At 41.6% G+C, this 20,605-nt stretch overlaps 1 protein-coding gene across 1 annotated transcript in view; it reads right to left on the bottom strand.

Moving 5' to 3' along the window:
- Positions 1–160: 160 nt before the first annotated feature.
- usta (uronyl 2-sulfotransferase a) overlaps positions 161–20,605 on the bottom strand; it is a 52,494-nt gene continuing 32,049 nt past the window's right edge. Inside the window, exons 3-8 of the mRNA XM_040126213.1 lie at positions 17,559–17,714; positions 10,931–11,010; positions 10,677–10,830; positions 3,185–3,282; positions 2,856–3,013; positions 161–2,663 (exon numbers count right to left, since the gene is read on the bottom strand). Of these exons, the coding sequence (XP_039982147.1) occupies positions 2,371–2,663; positions 2,856–3,013; positions 3,185–3,282; positions 10,677–10,830; positions 10,931–11,010; positions 17,559–17,714 (939 nt within the window). The 3' untranslated portion in view covers positions 161–2,370. The remainder of the gene's footprint in view (positions 2,664–2,855; positions 3,014–3,184; positions 3,283–10,676; positions 10,831–10,930; positions 11,011–17,558; positions 17,715–20,605) is intronic.

The raw sequence follows: 20,605 nt of genomic DNA, 5'->3' as shown, positions 1-20,605 counted from the left end.
GAGCAGCTTTATATTAAGTTATGAATTTTTTTTTTTTTTTTAATCAGTAAGCAACCTTTTTTTTCTGCTACTATAACTTTGTTGGTGCTACATTTTACTTTTACATGTGTGGCATCTCGTCATTGCTTTCATCCAGACTAAGATGTGGAAGGGGAAAAAGAAGCGGATAGAATTACTAGGAATACAAGAAAACCTAGAGCAAGGAATTCCAGGATTGAGGAAACGATGCTATGGTAACTGTATCCGCTCAGCACGGATCATCCAAAACTACATTAAGAGCCTTACAGCATGTATACATTTTTGAATGACAGGACTGAGGCAGGTGAGAGTGGAACATGATGTATTTCTTGAAACAGTTATCTTTTTTTTTTTTTTACATCAGAGGATTGTCCAGACTGGAGTTGGGAAGGTAATTTCACAGCTGGAGAGCCAGAAGGAAGATGAGTTGAGGTTGGGTGGAGTGATGGACAGGCGGCTGCAGGGAAGAGAGAGCTACACCTGTGGAAAAAGCAGAGTGGTGTGCTGGATCATGGTCTGCAGGCTGTTTTGCTAGTAGCTGCCAATCTGATATGTGTAGCAACATGGGAGATTTTAAGAAGGTTGAGGATGAAGCTGCGGGCACAAATGGCCTAATACACATTTTTCAGTAAATCTTCAAGTAAAGCAGAGACATTAGCTGCAATAGTAAGAGGACATTTATTTTGAAGGCTGTAAAATGATGGACTGTATTACTTGTTGTTAACCAGTATTCAGCTGTTGATATAAACCTATTCTAGACACCCTTAAAATGCCAAGAATAGGTTCATAGCCGCCAGAAACCAAAGATAGAAATCATCAAGTTATTAAACATTTTTTTTTCCTTCCTGAGAACCTTATCTGGAATGCAAATGAATACAAAATAATAAATTAATCTGGCAAAAAAAGGAAACACTGAACACAAATCAGGACAATGAAAAGGTACAGACAATTGAGTTTAGGATGGGAGAGTGAAGTACGTAGCCGACAGTCACGTATTAGCTTATGGTTACTGTTCTCTGCATGATTTTGTTATGTACACGAGTGATGAAAAAACATGAACTCTGTTTAGCTGCTAGAGAACTAGAAATTAGTGTTACCTGGGATTGGTAACACTTCACACACTTCCATGTTAATGTTCTGAAAGGGAAAACTGACCAAAATGAACGCTTAAACAGTAAAATAATCCTATTTGAAATGAAAGGCAAATTAGTATCCAGTTTTGTGACCAAATCCCTCATTTTGCTGCAGAATTTCAGGAAAAGTCATCTCGGGAAAAGTGCAGTATTTTCATACAGTTTTGTGATACATCGCAGTAGAAACACTGGTATTTGGCAAGCTCAATCTTTTAAACTTTGGATTAAATTTATTATGCTCCATAAATGCTTTTTTGTGTTATATTAGCCTATATTCTCAACTAATGACCTGTCCCAAGTAATAAATCTATGCTAAAATACACTGCGGGTTTGGTCAAACTCAATCATTCACGCACACATAGCTGGAATTCTTTGAATTCATAATTGAGTGCTTACTGTTTAACCCTCATTTATACCTAGTAATATTTTACAAATTAAACAAAATTTTATAAACCAATACTATAACAACTGACTTGACTATTTCACACAATTGCACCAGCTGTGCACAGAAGTTCCTCTCACACAGTTACTGGAACTCTTAGCGAGGTTTGGCACTTACAACAGTCCTGGACAACTAATATACATACAAGACTTTTGGCACTTTTTTTTATTGGTGGATACCATTTCCATTCCAGCTTTTAGGACATTAATCCTTTCTTAAAGCATGATCCTCTCTCTTGGGCAATGTCTCTGAAGTCCAATCATACAGTGAACATCCCAGCGACCAACATTTAGAATATTTCCCAACACATTTATCTGTCCACATCTTGCGCTAATCTCTCCTGGAGATTACAACAATAAAGGTTTTTGGTTGTTTTTTTTTGTTGTTTTTTGTTGTTTTTTTTACAGAGACAAACCCAAAAACAAGCTCAAATTAAAACAAAATTTGAGTCAAGCAAAATGAGCTTAACATTATTTCCCATTGTCCTTGATCAATTTTTAAATAGAGCATTTTGTCCTTCCATAACTCAACCCTCTAGTCCTTAGTGCTGAGCCTGTCGTGATAGGAGTCTATTGCAGATGGAAAACAGCTCGTAAAAACACGAGCGTCAGGATCCGCACACCCCTAAACACACCTCACTTTTCTTGGGATTGCTGAAAGACGGGGAACGCCCCCCTTTGCTTTCAGGCTGCCTATAGCTATTTCCAGCCAATTCTAGCCAATCAGCTTTTTTTTTTTTTTTTTTTTTGGCTACATCCCCTGTTCATCAAACAGCTCTTAGGGATGGACTAGCCAGCTGTTGGCATCCTCCAGGTCTGTGTCCAGCTCCTCATCTTCATCCAGAGGCTCTGGGGTTCGGAGAGCCAGCTCCCGTAGGAAAGCAGGTGAGTATGCAGGGGGTTGGGAGACAGACTTGAGGCCAATTTTTTTCTTCATGAGGTGGAACTGGTCACGGATGAAGTTGTAGAACTCATACTCGTAGCGCATGCGGTGGTACAGCACCTGCAGGGCCTCCAGAGTGGGTGTGTGTTTACGCACTGTGCCCGTCATGTTCCCCATCTTCCTGTAGTCTGCAGGAAGAAGATGTAAAAAAGGCCAAGAGGAAGTAAGTTGCGTGCAACTTGATAGGAATCCAGCCGAAGAATCAGAAAACAACATACACCATTTTTAGGGAAAAATACTATCAAAACTTAAATTTTCAAAGGGAAATCAGCTACAAATGTGATACTTGAACGAAAAGGCATTCTGGAACACGAGTGTACCTGGGCTTTTGTAAATGTTGAGTACTCCAGTAAAGTAATGAGGTAAAAGCCTCTCCAACAGGAGTAGAACATCCTCCAGCTCCTCCAGGATACCCACAAGGAGGTAGTTCTCCAGCACGTTCTGTTTGGCCCTCTCCAAAGCCCATACCCCTGGCTCCCTGGTGGAGAGAGGAAGAAAAATGAGAGTGAGAGACACGACAGTCAAGTCAGACACAGAAACAGACAGCGGCAGAGAAGCCTTACAAGACAAGACATAAAATATCACCAAATTTTCCCAGCGTCTCAAAGAGCAAAATGCTTTGTCATGCCACTTAAGAGTGCGTAGATACCTGCATTGAGGATGCTGTCCACAGAAGTAGGGGATGATGTAGAAAACTCTGGGGTTGGAACACTCAGGGTAATTCTCTAGAATGCACACATTGATATCCTGAAAGCAGATAAATATATAAATATCCATTAAATCATATATCACGCAGTCCTTTAGAGTTTTCTTTCCTGGCACAAGGAGGAGAAATGTCAAAGACAATTGTAATGTTTTAATCCTGCCACCAGGGGGAGCCCCTCACCAGCACTTCTGTGAACTCAGACTACTTGATAGTATCATCTAAGTAGCCAAAGTGCTCTGATTAACAACATCCTGTACTCACAGATAAGCTCTGCCCCTTCACCTCAGCTGCTCCCAGAGGCTGAGATGCCAAATAAGCGAACATAAAGTAATGTATGGATTAATGTTCAACTGGGAAAAAAACCCTTTTAAGGAGTCAAAAACAGGCGATTAGATCAGAGTCGTGAACTTTGTCTGAATGTGGCAGCCATTAAATAATGAAAGGGGGAAAAAAAAAAAACAGAGGAAAGATTAAAAACACACATGCAGGAGTGAAGCTGGCCAGCCACTGAGTGCTGTGGAATCAACAGTCAAATCCATGTCAGGTGACGTAAACCTAATGGATGTCAACAAGTCCTGAGCAACAAAACACTCCACGAAGCATGACTCACACCCAGGCGCCCGCAGATACGCCACATGCTTGTGCTCCTACACACACACACCATACGGTAGCAGCAGGCTACATGCATGAGGCGAAAGGTATTGACGGGCCTGTGTACGAAAGTAAATAGGATCTAAAAGGGGAAGCAAATGGAAAGTGTACTGATTACATCAAACCTTGCCCTTCAGATTTATGCCCTGAAAAAGTCGATAACAGCTGATTTAAACAGAGTGATTTGTCAAAGCCAACACTGAGGCCAACATGGTCCATCACAGAGATTAAGCTGAGTCAGACAGGACCAGAGGGCCAGACCTTCCCAGAGGCAGCAGTCTGCTTTTTAGGATGAGATGTGAGGGGCCTGCAGGGGAACACTGGGAACCAGGTGACTGTGCTGTAAAAAAAAAACACCTCACTGACAGGGGTGTAAACATGGATTAAAGGCAAGAGACCACGTGCACATGAGCATGTATTAGCTTGGATTGTGTGCCTTTTAGACAGTTACGCAGGTACAAATTACAGTTGGCCTTTGATCAGTTTGTTCTGGTGTATTTTTGGCTGCATGCTAACAATAACATAATGAAATGACTATACAGCTTGACTTTTCCTCAAGCTTCTACTGAGGTCACAATGAGAGGATGAGCGTGTGGGCCTGCACAGACTTCTATATACATAAGCTGGGATGACATTAATTACGCACTTGGTCAGTTAGTTATTCCTTGCAGCTGAACACTGTGGTGCAATTGTGTCTCTGATTCACCAAGCGGCTGCAGGGTTTGTGCGAACTTTGTGACTGACTACTCTGAGCTGCACAGTGCACAGGGAACTGGACTTATTGGCGATCAGTGAAGCAAACCACTGGAAAGCTCTTCAAAGAAACCACAACAAAACCCCAGAGTAACCTCTAGAAAACAGTTCAGCATTGTGCTATTGTGAGTGTACGGCTTGTGTCCGGACTCGTGATAAGTTTGCCCCGCTTTTCTTTGATTCACAAAGAGCAATTTGTTGTTCTTCTTGTGATTCTATATTCAAATAATGGCAATGTCAGAGCATCCAGTCTTATCAGGTATGAGTACATCTCCTTGCCCTGCAGTCTTACATTTTCTCGATTATACAATAAAAAAAAAAAGGAAAGATTTTGGCAGCATACTTCGGCCTATTTGAGATTTCAAAAGAAACTCAAGTTACGGCTGATACTTGAACTCAAAAACAACAGTTATGGCACATTTCACACACACACACACACACACCGACTCTACACTTACCACGCTAATAAACAGACAGCAGGAATGGACTCTGAGAAGGCTTTTTCTACCTAATGCAGCACAGCACAAAAGCTCCCAAGAAAATCATTATGAGCTAAATTAGAAACAGAAAAAGTGTGAAAAAACAAGTGACAGCTGGAGTCAAAGAAGCAGAGAAAGGCAGACAGGAAGTGACACGTGTGACGCCATTCCCCAGCACACATGGCTTACGGCCAGGAAGTCCCTCCTCCACTTTGCTCCGACACTTGATACAAGGTCCTCATGCCTCAACATTTAGGGAACCCCTGGGAATCCAGCCACAACTCATTTATATACGACTACGCCCAATCAAATACGCACACACATGTTGGACAGACAATACGCAGTCTCTTTAGAAAGCCCTATTAGTATTTCGAAGAGAGCTCCTGTGTGCACACTCAGGCTCATTGTTCCTATTCTCGCTGTGGATTAGGCCAAATGAGCAGTCACAGAAACTGTAGCAAAATAGGCTCTAATCTCTTCAACGGCCTCCCATTTCACTGAATGGACTTTATGCATGAATCAAAATAGGAGTAATTGGTGATGTAAACCTTTCCCATGGGACAGTTTGACTCAGATTCCAACAGAGAGCATGAGAGTAGTAGACCTCAGTCAAAACATATTTAAACCTGCTATAACAATTTTTCTTTGACACTCGGGGGCAGCGGAAAACAAGCTGTAAACAAAACACTGACATATTTTCACCCTGGAAGCTGATCTTTTGACCATGTTAGCAAACAGTTACACACCCAGCAGTTAAGGAGCGACATTATCATTAATTTGGGGTTGTCTTATTGGCCACTTGATGAGAGCAAGTCCAATTTATACTGCCGTTTTTTTGGGGGTTTTTTTGCTGTTTTTTTTTTTTTTTTTGCTAAAATGCTCCTCTGTGCTAGCTAACTTTGTCTGCCTACTATCTTCCTGAGATAGCATTTTTTTTTTTTTTTTTGCATTGAAATCAGCTGCCTGCTGCAACCCAAAACTACACTAATGAAAGCCGTAAAAGTGAACCACACAGTCATGTTGAAGGCCCTAAAACCAAAACAATGAGCTGAAAGACACTGAGATGACCTTGGAGAGCAGTGGGGAACTGTAGAGTTGTGTGACCTTACAGTCACGTCATCCATTGTTAACATAAAAAATACTGATTATAGCCACTTTAACTAAGAATTCTTACCATTTGTTTTAATTGAACTCTTTAACGCGCCTGATGGGTAGGGTCTGGTGCTTCCAGAAAATACATAAACTGTCAGTTAAGATGCCAATCACAGAAATTCGTACAAAAATGACATAAAGATACTTTTCCGCGTCTTACAAACAACATGTACTTGCTTCGTCAACACCCAATAGATGTGACCAGTCAATCTTGCATCGGTTGCACCTTAGACAATCAACTGATACACCACCTTACTGTTTCCAATGTCAAGGCATGCTAGGGCATGACTAATGCTGATGAGTATTATTTTGTGTACACTTATTTGTTTTGTGCGTGTGCGTGTGCGTGTGTGAGATTGTAAATGTCAGTTTAGCTGAGAGCAAATGATTTTCACTTGCCTTCGGAATCTCACCTGATTGGACCAGTATTTTTGAACTGTGAGAACTAATCTGTTTTTTTCGGGTTCAGTAGGGGCACTGAATTACTTCATAGATTTTTTGCATGTTTGCACACATATTCACATGTGTATGAACACACACACACACACACACACACACACACACACACACACACACACACACACACTTAGTACACTCTGCGTTCAAGTGTCCAGTGCTGGGCTCTGTATAGTGTATGTGTGTGTAAAAAGGGGTGTGGAGACCGACGGAAAATCCAAGCTGACCACAGGAATGTCTCAGTAACACGTGCATCAGGTTCCCTCGGCCCCAGCGAGCAAACTGACAGTGTTCTTTCATTGACACCTCTCATATCCACCCAGCGCAGGGCAGGCCGGGCTAATGTACACCAGGCAGGGGATACTGTATATCCAAGACTAGTCTGAACTCTTGAGTGTTGACATAGCAGGGGACTCATGCTGATACACATACATGTCTTTGAAATGCTATGCTTGTGAGGACATGCAACTCCTGGCCTAAAAAATCTGGACCAAAACTCTCCACGCAAGACATCGAAAATTGAATCTCTATGAAGCTTTATTTTGAATTAACACTGAATCAAATAACTTCCTATTATTCGAAACAGTTGCTGAGAATCAGCGCTGCAGTCTCATTGCTGTCAGTTGCTGATGTGTCTGGTGGAGCGAGTCCCACTAACCCTCTCCAGCCCATGGATGTATGTGGACAGTTGCTTCCAGTACACAAACTCACAGAAACTGAAGGCTCAACACATCTTCACTCTTTTCACTTAATTCCGCTTAACTTCTGCTTAATCTTTAACATTTAAACCTAATCTTAATTATACGTAAAAGGTATAACAGGTAGACATTACATGATAAACTCATGATTATTTACAATACACCTCAGCTTGTGTCTGCCTGTGACTCTTTATACTGATTCCTAATTTCATCCTTTTGCCTGCAATGAGTTTTTCAGTGACATTCAGTACTTTTTTGGATGAATACAGTTACAAGCAGCTGTATAACTATACAAATGCTAGTGTGGCACATGCTTGCAGCCACTGATTATAGATATGATTTAGCCCCTAACTGCAAGCTGATTTTTGCTAATTAGGTAAGCTAAGTTGTTGTTGTTTCTATTGAGCACACTCAGTACAAAGAAATAATACCAACAAGAGCAATGTAAAGCAGTAATAGAAGAAAACAAATCAAGAACTACTGAAAATATGTCTTTTAGAATATGGTACCCTCTGAGAGACACTATGCCGATACAGTAATATGATGTCTATGCATTTAGTATGCAGCAAAATCTCAGTTCTAGATAATTCCAGAGAGTGAGTCCCAGATTTTGGAAAGCTGAGTTGAAAAAATTGATGGGGAAAAAGGAAAGACTTGCAAAACTAGCCCCAAACAAAGACGTGAGCACCAATAAAATGTCATTACTTTGGAAGCTTTTAGTCAGTTTTTAACACTGTCTAGAGCTTTTGGTCCTAAGTACAGGAGTGTAAACACACGCACATGCGTCCGTGAGCACACGTGCGCACGCATACACACACACACACACACACACACACACACACACACACACACACACACACAAAAACACAAACACATACACACACAGGTAAGCCAGTCTACAGCAACATAGCCTCCCCCTCCCCTTTAACTGTAGCAAGGGGCCCCTGTGGTCTGCATACTTTAATAACTCAACTCACATGGTTCAAAACTCCAGGGAAAGCAGTGCAATACTTAATTACACCCCGTCAGACTCAAGCCAGAGTGACATTCACTCCTCCTGTTAGCCTCTGACCATGGCTTCAGATATGGCCTTCTGTGGGAGGAATGACTAGGGATGTATCTGTGTTTGTGCCTGGATGTGGATTTGCCATTAAATCTGGACCGGGTACCAAGAGAATCATCGTTCTGAACTCTTTTTAGTGCTACAAAATTTTATGTTTTTGTCTACTTTCTCCTAATCTCAAATGTAGCTGTTTGATTTAAGTCCAACAATAGAGCCACCACTTGACTGCCAACTGTGCTGTATGACCTTCTACTCAAACTGTATTTAAGTAGCTCCTCCACAGTGCAAAATTCACACAGAGATCAAAAACTGGCAACTTGGAAATTAAAGTATGCCTCCAAATGGCAAGTACTATAAAATGTGAGATGCATTGACTTTAGTATGGTGCTGCAGGGGTAAATAACTCTGCGGAACAGATGAGGGATACCAAGTTTCTGATGTGGTTACACTGAATCGGGTCTCTAATTGGAATCATGATCAGATTTAAATATTGGGTTAGCGTCAGGCTGCTGTGCCCTTACAATTTGCCTTTCTCCCTCCAGCGGCACCACGTGTACAACAGCTTCAAAGAGAGGCGAATGTGGTTTTAATACACTTCTGTGCTCAGGAAATGTTCTGTTGCTTATATTAGTATTTAGGAAATTAATGTTTGTCTCAACACAAAAACAAACAGAGATCTCAAACACATGAAACATAATGATGTGGCTGACACACGATATACTATTTATCAGTTATTTAATGAATGAACGGATGCAGGAAACACTTGAAAAATTTATTTCAGTAGGATTATTTTCTTGTTACGCTCTTTTGTGGAAGATTATACAATTTGTTCACACAACATGTTATAACAGCTAGTATCTTTGTGCTACTAATAATCCTTAGTGTGCATGCTGCCATAATTATAATGTATATCAAGGTCATACCAGAATAATAAATTAGCATATGACATTTCAAGTCATGTCTCAACTGAGCTTGGTGTTATGAAACCAGCTGGCCTGCAGCCAAAACAGATACAAATTAAAAGCCCTGTTATTGGCAGGCCAGTGACTCAGTCGTAAAGGAACTGTGCAGCTCTGTCAAATACTGCAAACATATTAGTATTTCAAACCACACACATCCGTGGCATTGATTTATCTTATGTCCATATGAGAGTAAATGGGCTTGTCGGCACTGGTGCTGAGATGAAAGGCAGATAGAGGGTGAGAAGGCTAAATGATCCAGTATTTGCTTACCTCTTTAAATAATATTGTAATAAAGTTTCTTACATTGAGCACTGGTTCTCTTGGGACCTCAACAACATGGTAACCAAATATGGTACCTCCTCAAAAGCCACAGTTTACAGCTCTAGTATTATTAAAAATGCTGTGCATTTGCTTGTAGTTAGGATGTCACTATTTAAGTTTTTTGTTTGAAATACAATCTGCAACATTTATCAGTGGGAAAAATTACTTTAAAAGTCAATAATCCATGTATTAATTATTAGTCATTAATAAACGGCAATTATTAATCTTTAAAATCTATTTTCTAAGAACTTTACAATAGAACATGATGAGACTTGTCGTAGTAAAACGATCATCATGGCAAAGGATGCACTGCTTTGAATGGTGAGAAAAAAAGGTGACTTGACTGGCTATGATTGATGATAGCCGAAACCCCACCTACTGATACTGAATTCCTCCTGATCCAACCGCTTTCCAAACTCCAAGGGGGACACACAGCTTTGGCCACAAGACTGCAGCTAATCAATCAACAAACCCCACGTGTCTGCCCACTATGTGACTACACTTTGTATGAGATTCTAGGGAAGAGACATATATAGGTCTCCCTGATGAAAAGTGGTGCACTATACATTTTTATTTATGTATTAAGCAGACTCAGGTCAATGGAAATTTAGAGCAAGTGTTAATTCCCAGACCACTTAAAATTTCAAAACACCAAGCTCAAAGCCACACCATCCAGATAATCTGTGTATCAAATACTTTTGTGTGACAAAAATGTTCCGCCCTATGCATAATTTTCTCAAAACTCTGCAAAAAAGAAAACCCATCAAACTATAGAAACATGGCATACAACTTGAAGCATGTAAATCTCGAAATTATGCTTCAGCAAATAGCGCCCTTTTTTTTTTTTTTTTCAAAAGGCAGAAACAATAATCAACTATTGCTTGAAAACAAAGGTCTCACCAGGTATCTCTCATCATCTTTCATCCCTGGAGTGCGGATGAGGTGGTTTTGCTCGCCCCTCCAGTCGCCAAAGCGACGGAAGAAGTAGTTGGAGAGGAACCGGTTGATGGGATCCCGGATTATGTTGATATAGACGGGCTGCTCTATCCTGAACCTGACGAAGACAAATAAAAACGGAAGTTAACACCTGCTGAACACATCTGAAACAACATACGGCATGAGACAAACACAACGAATTAATGTATTAACTGTACCTGGTAAAGTTGAGGAAGTGAACATGCCGTGTGTAGAGGAATGGCTGGGGGATATTACTGATGTTTTTCATGAGATCCACCTGAAAAACACACAAACACACACACACGCACACACACAAAATTGATATGACTCAGAATTATTGAGCGCAAAGCACGGTATCTGTAATAAATATGGGCAGTCAACTGAGATGAGTGGAGACCCAATCTTAATTGCCGGTGCCTAAAGCCACTGTAGAAATGAAACAGTTATTACATCAATAGAAGATTAAAAGCATAAGCAAGACTTAAAAGAGAAAATGAATGTACCTTCTATTGATTGAGGCTCTGAATTAAACCAAATACAGAGAAAAAACAAAGAGCATCTTCAGGTATTGTCAAATGAAAAAAGATTATAGATCCCAAGTGGCTGAATATTTGAAATGAGCACGTAAAGTATATATGAAATGTTCTTTGGCTGTGGATTTATCTGGCTGCAGGTCCACCTTGATTTGATTTGCATAATCTTCCATTGCAGACTGACCTCACCCCAGTTTCAAACTCTGCATTTACTGCACAACTTCATAAAGTAATATTGATCTTTTGTCCCACAATCTTCTAACAATATTCATCACCATAGCTCTACTTTCCCCTCTGTCATGTCATACACAGGAAGTCCAACATTTCTAAAGCTGTTATTCCAAGTTTTCCTCTCCCTTTGCAGAAAAAAAAGCCCTTCCCAAAGGCTTTCAAGGTCTGCATGGATAAAACAAACATAAGATATCACAGTGCCATAAACTGCACAGTGCAGGTCCCTAGCACGAGCTCTTTTAGTTATTCCTCAAGTAAATACCTCTATAATTGAATATTTATGTATGTAGATTCAGTCACACGTGTACAGTATGAATTTAGTTACTATGCAAGTTATGTCTCTGCACCAGTGGAGCATACAATATGTCTAATTTTAAAAATAACAAAAACACAGAATAGTGACCCGAAGTCATTGCTGCCTAGTCATGAACTTGACAAAAGCTCTTTTTAGGTAGTATACTGAGATTTATTATCATACACATCTGCAATGTATCAACTCACACCTGATTTGTAAAATTGACTGGAGTTTATAAAAAAACATCAAGAATCTCTGGCAAATATCTGGACATTTAAAAAGCAGGCTTATTCAGTTGAAAACACTGAAGTGGTTCTGTCCATGAATTCATCAAGAGTTTAACTAGTAGACCACATTCTCCCCAAGTATGTATATCTTGTGAGACCCATTTATCTTTTTTCATGTTATGTTAAATTTTCCTTTTTATCTCCCCAATTTAGAACGATTTATTCCACTGTACTGCGGTCCCTTCTCCCAGCTAACTCCACTGCTGGTCTGGGGAGGGTGTAGACAGCCACGTGCCACTGCTACCGCCCTGACTCACGTTGTTGCCAGCTGCTCCTTTTCTTCTGCCAGTGAGAAAATGCAATGGTCCAGTTTGTTTCACCCTTTTCCCCAGCATCCTAAGCTCCACGCTGCAGGCACCCCGACCCAATACGAAAGCACCGGCACTGCAGATGACAATGACACGATCCCTCCCTGGATTCCATTCAACAAGCAGTACCAATTGTGCTAATCAGAATCTGCGGCCAGGCCAGAGGTACTGCTTATTTGAATTGAATCTGGATCTCCATAGTGATGGGTGTGTGCTTTGTCCCTGCTGCACACCCAACACCAGATGACATGCAGGAATAAGGCAGGAAAAAGAAGAGCAGAGCAGAATAAAAATAATCTTGTACATGAAAGTTAGTTAAAAAGTGTAGATTAAAAAAGGGAAGCACTAATGAACAACGAACAACAGCTGAACACTGCACACGGGGAATTCAATGAGTCCCTCTGCTACCCAGGTCAAGGACAGAACAAAACTGCAGCCAAGGGAAAAAGGCGGTATACAAGAGGAGAGACAGAGGAAGAGGAGGCTTCAGCATCAGCGCTGATAGGGATACCTCATTTTGTAGAGGCTCTCAAAGTCCCAGTTACATAGAAGTGGATGCTCTCATTGGCAGTCAGAACGGTTAGAACCTACCAGTCAACCACTCAAAATTGCTCGTGCACAGCACTTCACATTGAACAATATTCTACGCATGCTGTAATCATTGATGAAATTGGTGGAGGTTGGAGGGACTTGTGGACCGGGGACATCTGGCTCGATGCAGGATGCAAGACAGTGGGATAAATAAGACAATAGCAAAGGACCTTCAGCAAGATAATAATGCAATAATAATCTCAAAGGTCCAACCCTGTGTGGCATCCACTCCATTTTATGGACATTCACGGAAAGAAACCAGTGGCTGAAGGAGCTTCCTCCTGTTCAGTATTTCTCAATTTCGACCTTTACGGTACAGCCTGACGGCAGCATGAGTGCAGCCTGTGAGTAGATCAATAGCACAACCATAGAGTCTGTAGGGAAGAACTGTGGTAACAAAACCTTGACCAACTTTCAGACTGGTGTACTGAAAATTAACCCTGGGCAAATCGAGAAGCTTCTCCAAAGATGTGAGGGCAGAAGGGGACACTACCACTTCAAAATTCTCCCCTCCTGGAAAAATAGCAGTTGAACCGTATATGTGAATTATGCATCACAGGGAACAACTGTAACTGGATCATTCCTAGGTGAGTGCCTGACAAGTTCAGCTTTTTCCAGAGAAGATCCAGCAGAGCTGCTGTATGTACCTAGCCAAAGAGCCAAAACACTATCAATAAAGCATTCCTTGGAAACATAATCTACAAGCACCAAGAGAGAACACGTCTGCTTATTTCAGATGACTCAGGCAGTAGCAAGCTTAAATCGACAAAACAGAAGGATTGATTGAGCTAATCTGTCGTTTGGAAAGCTTGTATTATTCTCTCAAATCAAGGATTACTACTTTAAGCACAATAAACTCTTTTTTAATGCTGTCTATCTTTCTGTAAAAAATGGGGCCAATTTCCTCCATGCCCGATTCTGCCATAAAAGTCCTATTCTTTCATGCCCCGTCTTTACAGACTGAATCGCTATTTCTACAGAAACCTCGGTATAAATTGATCAGCTGAGGAGCTGTTTGAAAATGCTGCTCTTATAAACTCTGTATGGGCACCTGTTACGTCATAGCAAGACTATTTGGATAGCAACAGTAATATGTATACTTGTTTATGTACACAGGGCAGTTAATGTGAGGCCCCAGTCAGATTTGGGCTGCACACCATCCCTCTTGTCTATAAACTCAGTACATTTCCACTCTCTCCGCTTCCACTTTCTGTGGATTTCTCCTGCGCTCAAGTATACATTCTAAAACTTTCATTAGCACTGAAGCCTTGACTTCCCCACTCTGGGTCCCTCCTCAGCTCTACAGTCTCTGTCTCTATTAATCCATTTCGATTCTGCATTAAAAACAAGTTTATTTTGAGCAAACTGCTCCCCATTGACCATTAGTCCAGACCAATTAGCCCAGAGCTAACCCCTGATGTCCCCTCCCCCACACCAAGGTTGATGTGCAGACCCTGAACACATTTGGCACATTTGGTGAGTTTGTGCATGTGTGTGTGTGTCTGTGTGTGTGTGTGTCTCTATGAGTGTTTCTCTGACCCACCCCTCTGGTCTGTCTGGCCAGACACCCCTCTCATTTACCAGGGAGAGCTGCAGGGAGACAGAGGGAAAGCGGAGGACAGTCTGAGATTCCAGGCATACCTGCAAGCCCCCGATCCCCACCCCCCCTCCTTCCTGAGCCCCCGTGGCGTCCTCACAGGGTTCATCAAGGGAAACGGAGGAAGAGCCAAAACCGCAGAAAGCTTTGACTGCTGCCCTGCATTCACCTCATTTCAATTTGGCTCTGCGTCTCACAGTCAAAAGTTAATATGAGCCTGAACAATCAACACCTGAGAAAAATATGGAGGTCAGACTTTATACAAAAGGACTCCAAGAGGATCATTCCAGATATTACAGCAACTGCCCACACATAATTAATGTGTCTGCTTACAGAGTCCTTATACACAGGAAGTGAGAACTTTACACTGAAATTAACATCCTCTGATTCATAAAAATGGCAAAACCTTGAAATACAAGTTTTAATAGCAACTTCTAACCAAATTTGAACTCCTTCTGGCACCCAATCCAATCTAGTTTTTTGGTAAGTGACCAAAAGCAAACTCTCCCTTTTGAGTGTAGCTGTTGAGATGCTTCTAGGGAATAACTATTTACAGTCCTTCTTGTACTGGGGCCAGACAGTTGGTGTTTGTGTATCTGTGGCTAAGCGATGCAGATGCACAAGGTTAATGGCTGTAGTAACATTTTTGGTACATTAAGAGTGACGAAACAGGATCCCACATTAACGCAGACATACACACAATAACGATGCTGTCTTTCTGTCTCTGCAGGTTTTCAGGGAAGTCTTTTTTTCAGTTTTTTTCCAGGAAATATCTTAAATCTCTCTCTCCCACTGAGCCTGTTCCACTGGCACTGAAAGGGACAGATGGGTCACTATACTACATGCCTCAAATCTGCAGACGCTCTGCAAAGTTCCAGACGAATAAGGCACCTTCACGTTTTGGCAACCCACGAACGAGGCATCAACCCTGGGCAAACGCATTAGCGGACTACTGAGGGAGCCAGCAGGACGATGGTCCAAAAACTGCACTCCTGAGCCAGAACCACAACGGATGAGACCAGCATCTCTAAACTTAGGCCACGCGTGTCTGGATCTGCATAAGTCAACACACACACACACACACACACACACGGCTACACACGCAAATGACCACACAAAGTCGGAGATGCACTTTACAGAATCACACACAAACACAACTACAGTCCTACACTCTTAAACAGACCCCCCTTGCACAGACACTGGAATGCACACACTCTTTCTGAGGAGCATTGCTGGAGACCATTCACAGAGATGTTTTATGTCCAGAAAATTAATGAGTCTAATGGTGTTCTGCCGCTGTGTGTGCAGCCAGCATTTCGAGGTTTGATGAATGGGCAAGCAAGTAGCTGTTTCAATGATTTACTTTCACCATTTACATCAAATCGGTCAGTAACGGCTATACATAGTTAGCCTCTGCTGACAATTGGTTAGAAGCAGCTTATTCCAAATGGATGCTGTCGATAGTGTGATGTGGGGATGTGAGTCATCGCTGCAATACTCCCACACTAACACACAGTTTAATCCCTTGCTCGCCCAGTTGACTAAAAAAGGCGTTGCCTTTACAAGAAATGACAGAAACGTATAGGGGGAGGCTGGGCCATCGCGCTGCTTCTGAGGAATCAAATCTATTTCTGCATTCAGTTCGATTGGAAATCATTGAGATCAGCAGGGAAATTCTCCTTTCTTCTACCGCGTCAGTGTATGTCACGGGTTACACAATACATTAATGCTGAAAAAGGAGGATTGAACTGGGGAAATTACTATGCCAATAAAAATATTACAGTCTAAAAGGGGTCACTGTGCATTGTGAGTACTTTTACTTTTAATTTTTGTGTACTTCTGAACCACATTCAAGTAAATTTGGAATGCACAACATTTACTTGTATTTTTACACTGCGGTGTTTGTACTTTTATGTAAGGAAAAGGCCTGAATATTCATTCCACCACTGGATTGTTTTTCAATCACTCTTCAGTACAGTTGTTCAGTTGCCTGAAACCAAATCATCTGGTCACCTGTTCGGCCAAAACTGGGCTTGTTTTGGAACGGCAGTTTGTAGTCATGTTTGCATCAAAACACACAGTGCCCAATGAATCCTTTCCTAATGCCGCTGTAAATGTGCTTGTTTACATCTTTATTTGTTTATTTTATGAAAATAAAACATCTCTGGGGTTAGTGGAAAGAGTCAGAAGAGAAGGATTATGAGTGTTCAATTGCTAAAACGAGTGCCATTTATATATGCCTTTTGAACATTAGCATTTACATTGGCATTCCCACTGGCATTCCAGCACTTCTTAGTTTCTCGAAACGCTGTGGGTTTTTTTTTAAATGAAAGCAGTTTTCCCTCTGTAAAGCTAACACTCATGTCCTCGAGACATTCCAGGAAATAATTAAAAGGAGATTCCCCATCCTTCAGCCTTTTTTCACACTGAATGAAAGAGAAACACTGAACGATCGCCTGCTGCTGTTGTGTTCGCTGCGACCACATAGTTAAGGGCACAGCACAAATCGATTCAAGCCTTCCCCCTCATACACTCAGAGTTACCTTCAATTGGGACACTGTTCGTTTCTCTAAGGATTCAACTACAGTCAGCTGCTTTGAATCTGGGTGTTTCAATGAAAGATAGGGGATTTAGGCCTGGTTGAACTTTATTATATTTATACAGAGATGGTAAATGCACAAAGCATTGGCTTTAGAAGTGGCATCTGAAGACCACCAGGTCCTACAGAAGCCCAAACAATAAAAAAAAAGGTTAATGTTTTTGAACAAATTTCCATGATCTGGGAAAACTCCATGATCTGATGAACAAAGTATGATATGTTCAAAAGCTCCAGAACAACTCATTTCAATTTATTTTTTTGATTTACTCATTGTTGTCAATCACACCACAGATTGATGACAAAATATCCTAAAAAAAACACCTTAATCCCACCTTGATTAAACCTTTGAATCCGGCCATTGCACCTTCATCTCGTTTACCTTACCTGTTCATGTTTCGTGAGGCGTGTTTTATTGTGGATGTCGGAGGAGACGAGGTTGAACTGGTGTTTCTCAGCCAGTAACCTCAGTAAGATGACCACTGTCCGGCTGCCACACTTCCCCACACGGTTATAAACCACCTGGCTGGGGAACGGGAGCACCTACACACACACACACACACACACACACACACACACAAGGGAGCGAAAATTGAATTAAACTGGAGATATATTAGTGGTTTTTAAATGTGTACATATTGTTTTCACAAGTATAATAAGATGTTTTTATATGAATTTTTCTGATGTGTGTTGTAGTTATAGCACACGTGTTTTAGCACCAGTACTGTTTTGAACACCAAATCTGGCAGTGAAGGAGAAACCACAGTTCGAAAACTGCTCCAAAGAAGAGAAAACAAGGACAAAAACTGACGAAATTCATCAAACTCTACTGCCTCTTTTCTCCAACCTTTCACCTCTGTTTCTCACATCTACTCTGCCTGGGGTGGACTCAATTGACCCTGCAACATATTCAGCTATGAAACACACACACACACACACACACACACACACACACACACACACACGCACACACGCACACACACACACAGAGACTATAGGCATGCATGCTTTCATCTCATCTGTTCACGCCTCCACTCAACTCTATGAGTCAGAGACTGCTGACTTCTATGTGAAGTAATAATGACGCAACATTTTAGTTTCTTATCACGTACACACACATACACACAGAAGCTACACACTCACTTCATGAGTCATCATTTAAACAAGGAGCTAAGCCACTATTCAGAACCTCCAATAAGGAGGATGCGAGTGTGTAAAAACAGATTTGTTACAGTGAATCTCTGTTTGTAGGAAAGAAGAAGTTGGGGCTGACGTGCGTATACGATATGAGACTCATTTTCGCACAAGGGCAGTAAGAATGCACTAATTTGGAAATGATCCCTAAGGGCCTGGGAGATTTACATAAGTGGAGGGGCCCCTTAAGAATGAAGACTATCCGAGCGAATTTACCAGTGAAAACAAGAATGACAGAAAATGAGGGGCAGTTGAAGGACTTACAGGAAACAGAGGAAGACAAGTTGCTTAAAAGACATGTGGACGATTTCTCTAAAAATGATAGAAATCTACCTCAAAAAACACTTATGCTGTTTCCTTGACAACCCTTTCCGTCTTCTCTTCAAATGAAGCCTTCCTGTAAATCAGATGGGGGAAAATGCGGCATTGATAAATTCTTGTCGGCATTCCCAGTCTGGAATGGTGACTGTACTTTCCCAGTGGGGTTTCTGGATATCTGAGAGAATGTGTGTTTGGAAGCAAGTCTGACTGACTGAAAGGACTAGTTCACTGGCTCATCAGGTGGCTAGTTTATGATAGTATCACAGGTGACTGAATGTCTGATTGTCTCATTGACTTTTACCGGATGAATCTGAGCCCTCACCTTGCCTGTTTCTCCCTCCACTGTGACATTAACGAATTACTCGTCTTTAGTTAATCTCAGATGTTCTTTAGCTCTGGGAGTAGTTTCCACACTACAGAGCTCAGCGTCGCCACACACACACACACACACGCACACACACACACACACACACACACACACACACACACACACACACACACACACACACACACACACACACACACACACACACACACACAGGCTGATGTCTTTGTTCTGTCTCCTCCGAAAAGTGGCAGTCCCACCCAAGAACAGGCACACTAAAAACAGTGAGGGCCTCTCTGAGCGTTTGCCAGAATCCAGTGGAAAGAGAAAGTAACAACAGGATGGATAGCAAAGAAGAAGAAGGGTATGACTATCAGTCTGATGTCAAGTCATCACTTACTATATACCACTTTCTGTTTGTCTTTCCCAGAGTCCCAGTATTTTACCGAAGGTAATCAGAGACTGAACTATTTTGACAAATGGTGAAAACATGATGCATTGGTACATTTGCCACCTAAGAGGAAGGAGGGTGTACTGGAAAAACAATTCACAGGTGAAATCTGTGCTTGCACAAGCTTTTACAAGTTTTGATGACAGGCATGCTTCAGCTTGTGTCACCTTCTGGGACGTCGTCACCACATAAACCTATCTCATGCATTTTTTCTTTTTTTCTTTTTTATGGTTCAATATTCTAATAGATCAAAGTATAAATAAGAGAGTGGTGGCGTTGAAAAACAAACAAAAAATAATGGTCAGAGGTTGTAATTTAACTCAGTTTTGGGAAAAGATTTCAACCAGATAGGAGATGGTTCTCTTGGACAGCAGTCAAACATTCCTCAGCGTTTGCCAAGTAACTACAGACTTCTCAGCTTATCACAATAATGAGGCGGATGAAATACATGCACTGTTTAGCAGGACACCATTCCACACTGATACGATGACAAATGACTGTGTCAGACCTCTCACAGCCTGGTGTTTTATAACACATGAAAAACATAGAGAGATGCCATCAAAAGTCCAGATCTCCTGCCGGCATTGACAGCTCTGAAAGGGCAACCTTTCAGTTTGTGCAACTGCCGTTCCCACACTGTAGAGCTTAGGTTTCTGATGCACGCTGTGAGAAATGTTTGCAGTGTCTGCCAGTTAGGGACTCTGTCAATAGTCAATCCACAGCCTAAAAAATGATTATGTAACAGTGCTGCTTTCCATCGGGGCTGATATGGGCGCTCCTACTCCCGAGAGTCAGGCTGCTGTTGTGGTATTTACAGCTCTGATGCTGGCGAGCTAATATCAAGAAGGCTTTGAGGAGATAAGTAGTCCTGCACCTTTCCTCTCTCTCACACTCAATCTTCCACTTTCTCTCCTCTTACATTTTTTTTTTAGCACCCTGCCCAAACAAACTCGCACCCAAACCTCCAAAGGTTTCCTACTGTTTCGAGACATTTTCAGATGTGACATTAGTTCAACAAGTATGCATAAATTATCGTCTCTGCCTCATGGCCTGACCACCCATCTCCGCAGAGACTAAACTGAATTCTGCTAACTGCCACCTTCGATCATCTAATATGAAGTTTGGGAGCATGTCCTGGTTTGC

The sequence above is a fragment of the Xiphias gladius genome, chromosome 4 (genome assembly GCF_016859285.1).
Source record: "Xiphias gladius isolate SHS-SW01 ecotype Sanya breed wild chromosome 4, ASM1685928v1, whole genome shotgun sequence".
Taxonomy (NCBI): domain Eukaryota; kingdom Metazoa; phylum Chordata; class Actinopteri; order Istiophoriformes; family Xiphiidae; genus Xiphias; species Xiphias gladius.
Note: the sequence above shows the minus strand (reverse complement) of the source record. Positions and strands in the feature narration are given on the sequence as shown.